This window comes from Arvicanthis niloticus, chromosome 29, assembly GCF_011762505.2.
Source record: "Arvicanthis niloticus isolate mArvNil1 chromosome 29, mArvNil1.pat.X, whole genome shotgun sequence".
Classification (NCBI taxonomy): domain Eukaryota; kingdom Metazoa; phylum Chordata; class Mammalia; order Rodentia; family Muridae; genus Arvicanthis; species Arvicanthis niloticus.
The window spans coordinates 18,407,941-18,420,706 of record NC_133437.1 but is presented as its reverse complement, the minus strand read 5'-3'; the positions used below and the strand labels follow the sequence as shown (position 1 = coordinate 18,420,706).

Here is a 12,766-nt window from a genome sequence, read left to right as displayed (position 1 = left end):
TTAGTTGTTTCCAGTTAGTTCTTGGAAATAGCTATTTTAATGATTATCTTAAATAGTCTGGCATGTGAACGAGAGGAAATGCTTTAGATGTTTTAAAAATACAGTGTTATAGTGGTGTGTACACACACACACACAACTCTTTAGAAGTTGAAGCTATTTCACCAGTTTCTTAATATAAATGTAATAAACATAGAGAGGAATGAAAAGTTGAATGTAACGGTCTGTGTCTAGGTACCACAGAGGCTGCTAGTGGAAAGGACCTGTATCTCATGTACCTGTGTAACTCAGGTATTTTTAGTCATATTTAGAATGAAGGCAACTATAGACTGACATGCTGCTGTAAGGCCATAGAGTGTTCCCATGCATCCTTCACCCAGTCCCCAGGAGGATAAAATATAGTCAGATATAAAAGCAAGGACCTTAATGTTGACAGAACATTTCCGTCACTGAGGACTCCTGCTGCTTTGTGTATGGCCAGTCTGACTGCTGTCCCCATCTGCCTTCACCCTTGGCATCCATCCATAAGCTGACATAAGATGATATCATTTGTGTCATCCTGTTATTATAAGATGGTTATAATCTTACAGTTTACAGATGTTGACTTTCCCCCTAATTTACATGTAGCCCTAATTTCTTTTATTATCTAATTTTTCTAGATTTTATTTATTTGTATTTTATGTGTATGAATGTTTGCCTGAGTCTGTAGTTTGTGCATCATGCCTATGCAGTGCCCATACTGGCCAGGAGAGGGCATCAGAGCTCCAGGGGTGGAGTTAACAGATGTTGTGAGCTACTGTGTAGGTGCTAGGAATTGAACCCAGGTTCACTGGAAGATCAACCAGGGCTCTTTATCACTGGTTATCAATATCCAGCCCCTTCTTTTTATTCTTGAGTGCATTGCATGGCATGGCTATACCACAGTTTATTTAACCATTTAAGAGTTAAATGACACCTAAATTGTTTTCATTTGGGAGTTATTCAAATAAAACCACAGTGAGCATTTGGGGCCAGGTTTTTGTGCACACTTAGTTTTCATTTCTATGATTAACAGTATATTTATATTTTGTTAATTCATTTAGGAATCATGTGTTGAGCTTTTAAAAGAAACTGACAAACTTTCTAGAGAAGCTGTACTATTTTTATTCCCTTTAACAGTGGTGACAAGATTTAGCCTCCACGTCCTTAGTTTATCTTAGCCAAACTGATAGGGGTTGTGTGTGTGTGTGTGTGTGTGTGTGTGTGTCGGCATCCATGTCCATCCTGATGCTGTGGTTTGAATTTACATTTATCTAATGACTAATACATTGACATCTTTTGTTTTGTTTTGTTTATTTGCCTTAACTTTTATGTACTCGCCAGGCAGTGGTGGCGCACGCCTTTGATCCCAGCACTTGGGAGGCAGAGGCAGGCGGATTTCTGAGTTTGAGGCCAGCCTGGTCTACAGAGTGAGTTCCAGGACAGCCAGGGCTATACAGAGAAACCCTGTCTCGAAAAACCAAAAAAAAAAAAAAAAAAAAAAAAAAAAAAAAAAAAAAAAAAAAAAAAACAAAAAACCAAAAAAAAACAAAACAAAAAAAAAACAAAAAAAAAAAACTTTTATGTACTCTTGTTGAAATGTCTCATAGTGTTTGCCTATTTTGAGTTGTTGGGTTGTATATTTTTTGGTTATTGTTTTGGTTTTTGTTTGATTTGAATGTGACTGAATAATTACTTTTCTCATCTATGTGAGAAGATGCTGAAAAGTACTTTAAAGAGAGTAAGGGGTCATAAGTCATGGTTTCAGAAACTTCAGTCTGTCTGGCAGGGAAGGTAGAGCATGGGAGCTGTCGGTCTGTCAGTCTGTCATAACACACAGTTCATTGGGTGGCTGAGGAATTAGAGAATGGGCCAGGAGGCAGCCAGGGATAAACCTACAGGGCCTGTGGCCTGTGACCTACTTCTTCCTGTTAGTTCCTGCCTCCTGAAATGTTCATAACCTTCCAAAACAGCATCCCTGCTGGGCCTCAGTGCTCAGACGTGAGTGTGCTGGCGACACTGACACTTCGCAGGGAAGCGTTGATGCTGAGCTGTGACGGGCAGTCTATATTCTAAAAGGGAAGCATTTGTTGGGTATGTGGTCTGCATATATTTTCTTCCCTACTTGAAAGTGAGCATTTAAAATGCAATGAAGACCCCACACTTTTAAGACATAGCATATTAAAAAAAATGCAGTCGTCTGGTGAGCTCCTGGGGCTCAGTGTGGTTTGCTCAGATGGCGGCTTCTTAGCTGTAGGAGCCAGCACTGAAGGTCCGAGTGTGGGCCTTATCTTACTAAAGGACGTGCTGTCTCCTGGGAGGCCTTGTGAAGTCATCACCTGTGACGATGCTGACCTTGCCTGGCTTCATAGTGCCGCTCCCTTTTGTTGTTTTGAGAGTTGCACTGACTCATTTGCATGACGACATGTCTGCTGTCCCTTAGTGGCTGGATCTCGTCCCTCACTGGTCTCAACAAGAACATTCCCGTCGGGATCATGATGATAATCATCGCAGCGCTCTTCACAGCGTCCGCCGTCATCTCGCTCGTCATGTTTAAAAAAGTAAGTGGAGCCAGCCTCTGGACGCGCCACAGTGCCCCGGCTGGGCCCTGCCAGCCCTACCGCTGTGGACCAGTGGGAATCTGCCTCGTTTCTGGAGTTCCTCATGTTGGCTCTCCAAGGATTGTGATTTATGGTTTTTTATAGGCACATTTAAAGATTGTATCATACTTTATGATTGACATAAAAGTGGAAACATTCCTGACTTGAAAATCCAGAACCCAAAATGCTCAACAATAAGCAACTTTTTGCTCTTGGACTTGGTTCCATAAGAGGAAAGTTCCCTCCCTGACCTCACAGGAGAGACTATGATTATAATTAGCTAAGGCAAATACATCAAAAGATATAAACTACACAGAAGTATGTATATACAGTATTATAAAAAATACGTGAGTTTCACGTTTAGGCTCACCTCCCATCCAAGACAGCTCGTGCTATATATGCAGGTATTCAGAAATCAGAGACATCTGTGGTGCCAGCATTCAGAAGAAGCTTCTGAACGTGTGCTTTATCAGTTTCAGTGAGGCTTAGTAGCTCGGTGAGGAAATACAGGTAGATTTATTGCATCAGCTACATGTTTTTGTCCATATTTAAAATTTAAAGACATTAAATTACTTAAGCATTAGATTTCCTTTATGGTTTGCTTTACACAGGCAGTTTTACAACATGTACAAGGAAGACATGTAGACATAATTTTGGCCGCTCTGTTGAAGAGCTTTTCTCTTGGAATCTGCTGAGTGTTCACTTGGGTCCCACGTCCTGGGAGCCTTATGCGTCGGCTGCACTCCTGCTTGAGTTTCTGGGTTTGCTGCTCCTTTTTCCTCTCTCAGAAGCTCTGAACTTTCTGTACCATGCACAGGGGCTGCTGAAACGGGGCCCTGGGAAGTCTCAAGGCCTCCAGTCCCATTCCTTCCCATCTTGTACCACTGTGGATATCTAAGCTAGCCTCAACCCTGGATTCAGGTCATCCTCCTGCTTCCCACCTTCAGGGTAGCTGGGGAGTACAAATCGGTGCTAACATGCCAAGATAAAGCCTTAGCTGAGAGACGGTGATGACTGACCGTCTACATAAGGGAATAAGAAAGGGGGAGCAGGCAGGATAAGCAGGACCAGTTGAGAATACAGTGGCGAAGTCAGGGGTTACAAAGGCTGGCACGTTGGTGCAGAGGCTGAGAAAGTTGTAGGTATCTATCCGTGGTGGAGGGTCGGCATGAGCATGAACACAACTGTATCCTCAGATCCTGCAGGGCTGTGGAAATTAGGAGACATTGTTAAAAAGTTTTCATCTTTAAAAAGTTGTAGTTCACCAAAGAAGAGTTTCAGGGAGCAGAGTGGTTGGATTGGTACGACAAGCTTTAGAAGAGTTACTCTGAAAAATATACAGGATTCAGGATTTGTGGGCCAGGGTGTAGGGTTTGGAATCCAGTAGAGATGGTAGCCTGAGTTAACTCCTCCCACTCTGAGGAGAAGGTCAGGGTTTGTTCTAGTTGAGCTCTACTCAGTGATATGGTTTAGGGGTTGGCCATTTCAGAACAGGCTTGGGGCTGGTGAGATGGCTCAGTGGGTAAAAGTGCATATGCCAAGCACACTATCTGTGTCTGACCCAGAAACCACCTGGTGGAAGGAGAGGACCATCTCCTGCAAGTTACCCTATGACCTTCACAGGTGCTTGATGGCATGCACAACACACCCAAAGTAAAAAGAGCAGATTTGGAGTCAGGTGATGCCGTGACTGGGGGTGGGGTTCAGGTACTAGTAGAGCATGCATGTGAATACGCTTGGTAGACTTCTAGACAGGTAAGTAGAAGCAGCAAAGACTTCTAGGCTGGGTTTTCAGACTGAGAAGTTTTGACTTCCTGAGGTGAGTGAAGCCTGAGAGAGCTAGAGAGAGCCAGAAGAGGCCTAAGGGCAGAACGCTCCAGAACAGTCCAACATTGAAAGAGACTGGGAGATGAGGCCATGCAGGCCGCTCAGTCATCAGCGGCTGTGCTGTGCAGGCTCGGGAAGTCTACTCCTCTTCTGGTTTTATCTTTTTCCATGAGAGGGACAGTTGTATAACTAAGCTTATGTCCACATGTCAGGCATTCAGCATTAATATCATTTCCTAAATAAAGTCAAAGGATTTATCAGCATTGTGCACATTCTATATTTTAGTGTGTACTCTGGATTAGTTTAATCTGAAACTCATAATCAAGTTACTAATTGACTCTCGGATGTATCCACTGTTAGCTGGCGCTGTCTTTTACCTATGAAGTTAAAGATCTCAGCTGAGATGATTTTCTATATGATACATGGCAATATAAACTGAATTATAATTTGAAGCAACCATCAATTCTCTCACCTTCTCTACCTCTGATGTAAACCGAGATCCGAGAACTGAGTCTTCAACACTGACTTAAAAATTAATAATAAATTATAAAAAATAAAAACACAACCCCCCTTGTTGGGAGTATGTAGCTCTAACGTGTCACCACTAGGGGTCAGGATCTTCATGGACAGTTCATGGCCTCAGGAAGGCCTGTGCATAGTTCCAGCTCTGAACTAGAGGCCACACCAGGCCAGTCCTCTCTTCACCTCCTGCTAAACCTGCTGTGCAGGCTTAGTTCATTTTGATGAAAATAAATGTACTATTGAGAATTCATTATCATTCTGAAATCTTACATAATTAGAGTGGGTTGTCATTGTGTCTTGGTTTCTGCCATGTGCTGTTTCTTAGCCTGTGTTGCCTAAGTGTGGAAAGAGTTTATATCTCCCGAGCTTCTTCATAGACAGAAATCCTTAGCTTTCACAAATAGGTTTGATTTTTTATCAGTTGTTTCTAGTTGTGTTTGTTCTGTTTCTACAGTGAACTATCAGAAAGTACTGGATAATGTTTCAAGGTTAAAGTGGTAGATATTCTAAAGGAGCCAGTTAGTAAGACAGGAACAAGCCACCGAGAGCTGTCAGGAGCTCCGAACCTTTCCCTTTGTCATCACTAAGAGTTGGCACAACATAACACTGAAGTGAGGAGTAGCAGTACAGTTTGGATTCCCGTGAGAACCTGGTTTCCATTATGTCTCCTATGAACTTTGGGAATTTGTCCATAAATATTCATGCACAACACTGGTTGCTAATGACTTCTTGTATTTCAAAAGAATTTTTGAAGTTACCAAGATAATCTAGGTATTTTAATTTTTTAAAAACTTACTGAAATATCGGCTCTTCAGATGTTGTTTTCATTTGTAGAGAGTGTGGAGTTAGAAGCATAGGATTCAGAATAGTGATGAATGAGTCCTGCTAACCAGTTAAATTGGTCTCTTACAGCCAACTCTGCTGCATATAAAAGCATGGTCTGGTTAGACTAAAGGTGGCACTTACTGTCTTTGAAAGCACTGTGCTGTTGTTAATCCCACTGTGATCACCTCCTTTGTTTATTTTGGATTTTCTTTTCTCCTTCCCCCATCTCCCCTGTGACTTTTGTCTGGTCCTCGAATGCAGCAGGGTGGTTTGATTAAGTCCATCCAGCTGGGAGCACATGTGTGGATTGCATCTTACCATCTTGCACTGGTTTCTGCCTCTTCAGGTACATGGACTGTATCGCACAACAGGTGCTAGCTTTGAGAAAGCCCAGCAAGAGTTTGCAACGGGAGTGATGTCCAATAAAACTGTTCAGACAGCAGCTGCAAATGCGGCCTCAACTGCAGCAACCAGCGCGGCGCAGAATGCCTTCAAGGGTAACCAGATGTAACGAGCCTGGCAGCGGTTCTCTGTTTCCTTATGACTGTATCTTTTTCTCCAGTTACTGTATTCTACAGATATTTTTATGTTGGAAACACACAGTACACAACGCATGGGTATTTCCTATCCACATGTGCATGGTCTAAAAACCAGAGAAACTTCCTTGTCTTATTACTTTGCCTAATAGTTTCTTAATATCTCCATGCCCCTCACAGAAGAAAACTATCATCTGTTAAATAAATATTCTCCATATTTTTGGGGGATGGTGTTCCTCAGATTATTTCAGTGGTGACACACTGAAATGAGTATGTGACTTAAGATTTAAAAGGCACTTGATACCAACCACAGAAGTTCTTCCAGGAGTCAGTAGAGATACAGATTATGCATTGAAAATGAAACCATCTTTCTTTCTTCTTCCCCCCTCTATTAGTATCTGTCGAAGGAACAAGGTCAGCAAAAGCTTGGGTGTTTTTTAAATTGGCTTGCTTTATATGAGATTCAGTCACCAGAGAAGAGCCTGTGTGCTCTGTAGTAGATAATGTATATTTTGCCTTCTTTTATTTTATTTTTAGACTAGTTGATATTTTGGTAACAATCTCTGACCTTGCATGGGCACCATGTCTCTTAAGTGAAATGAGTTAGTATTTTGGGTTCTGTGCTGCTTATAGCTGTAGGATCTGGGGAATCTTTATAGACTCAGAAATGTTTTTCTGTAATAGTTTCTTTTAAGTAAAAATTTACTGGAGTATAAAGACTTTAATATAATGTGCAGTGCATTATCCAAAAGAAAGGGTAGTGAATTGATGCAATAGAATATAGTGATAATTTCTTTTCCCCTCTTAATTTTCAGTATTCATATAGTAAAATTTTACTGTATGGAAACTTTGGTATATTCTTCTGGCTGATCTTTTTAATTGAACTGGGATTTGTGTTTGGCAGCTCTGTCTGTGTGTGTGTGTGTGTGTGTGTGTGTGTGTATGTGAGAGAGAGAGAGAGAGAGAGAGAGAGAGAGAGAAAGAGAGAATTTTTGACATAGGTATGAAAGGCTAGCCTAGCCCTTGAATAAAAGAACACACAGTATTTAAGGGATTTCTCTTTTAGTTGCATTAAAAATAAAAGGCCCTCGTGCTTCTAATACTTGATTTCTTAATGTACCTGTCTTTTACTTTTAAGACAAATATCACATCAAGCGAGAGCGTGAAAGTTCAGGTCATGTGTTCATTATTAATATTATCAAATTGACGTTATGATGCAACGCAAACCAATGTGGGCTCAGACTTTTAATCATTTTTAATAAAGATTAGATGTCTCAAGAACATTTGTAAGTCAGACTGTTATAGTTTGGAAGTCTCACTAGTTTTAGATTGCAGGATGATAGATAGTTTGTGATTTTACCCAAGTTGACTTTAAATAAGGATGGACTGTTGAAGACAGGGTATTCTTTTAAAATGAGCTTCCCTGGTGGAGTCACTTTGTCAGAGAGACTTTTGTGCAGAGCCGGGGTGCAGTGCTTAGAGGTCTGTGGGTACCGGATTACACATCCACCCATGCAGGGCCACGTTAGGTTTGCTTGGGAATTTACTGAGTACAGTAGTTCAAAGCTTTGATTCAGGAAAACATAGAATTCCGAATATGGATTTGGAGTTGTTTTTGAATCCTTCTGATCAGTAGGACCCCCTTCTTTCTCACCTGCTCGGGTGTGGCTGCTGGGAGCCTGTGCTTCATCCGGTGTGGATTTGATGGACACTGATATCACTAAGACTGTAAAAGTGCACATACACGGGTACTTATATTCCAAATCCATGTTTATTCTTCTCTGAGGTACAAATAAGAGACACAACAGAGATTTTAAAAATACAAATAGAGGTTTTTTTTTTTTTTTTTTTTTTTTTTCAAAATTGGGAATGTTCTCTCTCCATTATGTGGAGGTCCCCAAAGGTAGTGTTATTAAATGGCAAAGAATAGTTATAACTCACATTATGGTTTTGTGTATGAACAAGGAAAATGCTGTTTTCAATCCAATTGTTTGGACTCCCACAAGTCTGAACGAGATTATGTTGTTTGAAAACACAAAGGAGCATTACAGCGATGGTGGTGTCTGCGGCTGGGTCAGGTGGGAGCAGCTTGAAACCCTTATCTGCTGTCCTCTCAGCAACAGTCAGTCAACAGTGCACTTTGATTGGGTGAAAGATGGTTCATGTTTTCTATTTAATACCATTGTGACCACAGCCATGAGACGAGCTTCACGAGAACAGACATCCGTGTTACTTTTTAGTTTGCAATATTAAATGGTGACTATTTTATTTAAAACTAGGGTCTGATCACTGGAAAATCATTGCGTGGTGATTTGTGATTGGGGGCTTGGTTCGTTTCTCTAATGTATTTTGTAGGTGCGTGTACTACTGCGCTGCCCTGTGGTATGTCACGGTTCTGTGTGAACGCCTTCCATGTGGCCCTCTCATGTTGCATGTTTTCAGTGGTTTGGAAGTTTTGTATATTTATTGTATTAATGCAGAGTGTCATAAAATAAAATAATGTTTACTGGATGTTTGCTTGTTAATTTTAAATCCTGTATTAACAGTTGAGGCACAAATCATACTTGCAGCTTTAATATACTTATTTGACTTTTATTAAAACCAATTTTTGTACCATTTTATCACATGCTAAATACAGTATAAAAGATTTAGTGTAAAACCCTCAGTAATACAACCTGACAGTTTTTTCATTGCATTAGACCTTGATAGGTGGTTAAGAGTGAACTTTACCACATTAAAGGTGGTGACTATTTTGAGGTAGGCAAGATTACCTAGACGCTCATTAGAATTTTGGCTTAGGATATTCTTCATGGGTTCAAATGGGAGCCTCTGTGCAAGCATTGTACTGATAACCAAACCCGTGCTGTTTACTGAGCCTGCTTCCTCTGCTGCTGTATGCACAGAGCGGCATTCTATTTGTGTACTGGATTTCTTACCTGGTGACTAACTATGATGTCAAGTTTAACCTGAAGTCATGTTCATAGCAGATCTTATTTTGAGAAATATATGTTGAATTAAAATAAGAAACAGTATTTTCCATTTCTTATTTTACAAAGTGAGTTTGGATTTTGACACGTAAGGACACTCTGTAGTCCGTGTGCCTGTGGTTTACACTGAGGGGATTTGAGCTGTCAGACTATGTGTGGTCCCGCAGGTCTGGTAACAGTGCTGCTGTGTGTCACTGCACCTTCTTGACACGCCGGTGCTGACGTCTCATTCTTACTCACATATGTGCTTATAGTCTACAATTTAGCATGTTTGGGACACAATTTTGCTGTGTTCACTTCCATTTTCCCATAAAGAAAAAAATCCCCAAAGGGATCTGTGATTAATAAGACATTTAGAGATGGGGGATGATTAGTTTAGAATAACTCAGAATGGCTAAAGTTACTTTAGACCTCACTTTAATAGGGTTTTCAAGCATCATCTTATAAATTTATTTATAGTAGAATAATACATTTTAAAATATTGGAGGTATTTTTAATTTTTAATTTTAGGGTTAACATAAACATTTTTTTGACACCTATTATTAGATTAGTAAGTTGTACTGCCATGGTTAGGAAAGTGAAATAGTTATCTAAGAAGTTTTGGGTACACTTTATAAAACAATATGCATGTTGCATTGCTGGGGTTTTAAAACTTATTTCAGACTCTTTCCCAGTCTCGGGAGTCAGAGGCCTTCTGTGCCACACACATACCACCACTGACTACCTACTGCCAGGATACAATCATTTCACTAATCCAGAGATTCCTGGAAAACAGGGACAGCTCTTCTCAAGTTTTCTCCCCTTCCCGTGGATTTCGCATACCACTTAGCTTTGTGATTTGGCTAGGACAAAGTTTTGTCTTGCAGAATCTTCTCTAGCATGGTTGAGGGAAAGTGGGAGCTGCCAGGGGGCGGGGTGATGCAAAGAGTGTTATCTTTTGTGTTCCTCCCAGCTGTGCTTTCCATTTTCGCTGGGTAATTCTGTGCTCAATGTGACTTCCTGGTGTAGTGAAACATTCTCATGCTAAAACCCATGTCATCCATCCACCCTGGAGAATTAGAAAAGAGCTCATTTTCTTATGTATTTCTATAAGGTCATTATACTGTTACCCTCTCTACATTAAAACAGTGCCCTCTCTTACAACACACACACACACACACACACACACACACACACACACACACACACACACACACCCTACCATGCAGGTTTTATTTTTGAGTCCTTGTTATTTTGTGTTGGCAATGATTTTCAGAATAAATGATGGCTGAAACCATTGTTATGGTCAGTGTGTTTGGGTCTAGGAGAAAAGCAAAAGCCCCACCCTTCTCTGGTCGCAGGACTTCCAGCAGTATCCCAGTCCCTAGCTGCTTCCCTAGTACAAGTGCCATCCTTGCATCCTGGCTGTAGAGCATTTGGAAGATGAAGAAAGTGACAAACGGGGAAACAGAACAAGCCCTTCCTTCCCTCCCCTAGCGGTCCCACCGCTGCTGTCTGCTTTACTCTGCCTGCTTTCTTCCATTCTTTCTGTATGCATGTGTTTCATGGAGTTAGGCAGTATAATGAACCCATCTTCTCAGAATTCTATTTCCCTCTCAAATCATGAAAGTTTATTACACATTTCAGTGTAAGTTACAGACAATACAAGCAAAAGAAGGAAATGCAAGTTTCTCAGTTTTATCCTTTTTTTTTTTTTAATCATTTTATTCAGACCTGGCTTGTATTTTTCTAGGAAAACACTCTTCTTCCTCTAAAATGAGGCAGTGAGATTGCTCTGCACATCCTGAAGCTATGCTCTAGACAACCCTTCATAGCTGTTTCCCTTGTTGTAACAAGCCCCACAGTTCTTTGGGCCCCTGAAGGATCCTGTGGTGAGCCCACCATACATCTTTATTCTCAGTGTAGATGTGTTTGGAAAGACTCTACCACCACTGAATATATGGGCGGCCATACTGTGCCATGGAGAAGGAACCACCAGCCAACACAGTTGATCAAAGTGAGCTTGAGAATGGTGTGCAGGCTTAGGACAGATCGGCAGCTTTCAGCTGAGAGGCCTTTCTGCTCGACTTGGCGCATGCCATTCTCAAACTGTTCTTATCTTCCCATCCCTCTGGCCTATCTTCAATTATTTTGTTTTCATTTTGAACCAAAGAGCCTGAACTCACACAATGGTTTCTTGTCTCTTTTCAGTTGCTATGTAAATATACAAAAAAAAAAAAAAGGCTTTTTATATTTCCGACTTACATGCAACTATCATCAAATGTTCTTAGATTCTGATTTTCATGGTTTTTTATTAGAAATAATTTGCCAGCAAATAATATTGTTGTTAAATCTTGAGGCTCACGGTTTTTGTTGTTAGGAAAAATTTGCTGAGTTGAAAGTTATATGTGTGCTAAAAAAAGATAAAAATAAAATGTTAACTTTTGGCTCTCTAGAAAGAATTTATCAGTTTATACTTCCATCATTTGGAGTCCTAGCCAGCATTAGGATTTTCCTTTTCCAAAACCCTTTCATTCCCATAAGACTGGATAAGTAAGCGAGAGGTCTGGTGTGTTAAGCATTCTGGTTTCCCCTGTCTGTGGATTTGCTCAGTCTATTTTTTTTTTTTTCCTGTGTAAGAATAACAGTGTCTTCTGCATCCACGGAGGACCCTCCCACCACCAGAGAGCTGCTGTAAGGTAAAGATATTTAACTAATTGATCTGTGATAACGGGATACAAAGAAACGGTAGCCTCCAGTAGCCAGGCTACTAATTTTATGGTAACTAAAACTTGGTCACTTTTGACAACAGGTTGTATTATCACAAAGTGTAGCTTCTAAAATCCCAGCACTGAGGAGGCAGAGGCAGGTGGATCTCTGTGAGTTCAAAGCTAGCCTGGTCTACATAGCAAGTTCCAGAACAGCCAGGGCTACCTATCCAAAAAAGGCAAATAAAACAAGAAACTCTTTAAGTATTTATTTGGGAAGACAGGATTCTGTTTTCTTACTGTTGAGGACTTAGAAGACATCACACTAAGACTTTCTATATGCTCCTTAATCCTTGCACCAAATCTATGATGTAACTGATAATTGTCGCCATTTCTATAGAGGATTAGGAAATTTTAACCAAGTACCTGTGAGTAAAGGTGGTGAAGGTTTGAGGGAGGGCGTGTCCTCCAGCTTCTGTCCAGCCAGGGGTGGTTTCTCTCCAGTTCTGAATCCCCCCTCACCCTTCCATACTTCTGGTAACTTGTGTCTATCTTTATAGACAGTGGACCTTAGGAAAAGGATCATTACCCAAGGAAAAAAATTATATTACATTGCTTTTCCATTTCTTTTTTTTTTTTTTTTTTTTTTTACAGATTTATTTGTTTGTGTATATGAGTACACCATTGTTCTCTTCAGACACACCAGAAGAGGGCATCAGATCCCATTGCAGATGGTTGTGAGCCACCATGTGGTTGCTGGGAATTGA

General features: G+C 40.6%; 1 protein-coding gene across 1 annotated transcript in view; it reads left to right on the top strand.

Annotated features, from left to right (window-relative positions):
• The window catches only part of Scamp1 (secretory carrier membrane protein 1), a 78,549-nt gene extending 69,713 nt beyond the window's left edge, over positions 1-8,836 (top strand). Inside the window, exons 8-9 of the mRNA XM_076927164.1 lie at positions 2,459-2,576; positions 6,136-8,836. Coding sequence (XP_076783279.1) covers positions 2,459-2,576; positions 6,136-6,300 — 283 coding nt within the window. The 3' untranslated portion in view covers positions 6,301-8,836. The remainder of the gene's footprint in view (positions 1-2,458; positions 2,577-6,135) is intronic.
• Positions 8,837-12,766: the final 3,930 nt, after the last annotated feature.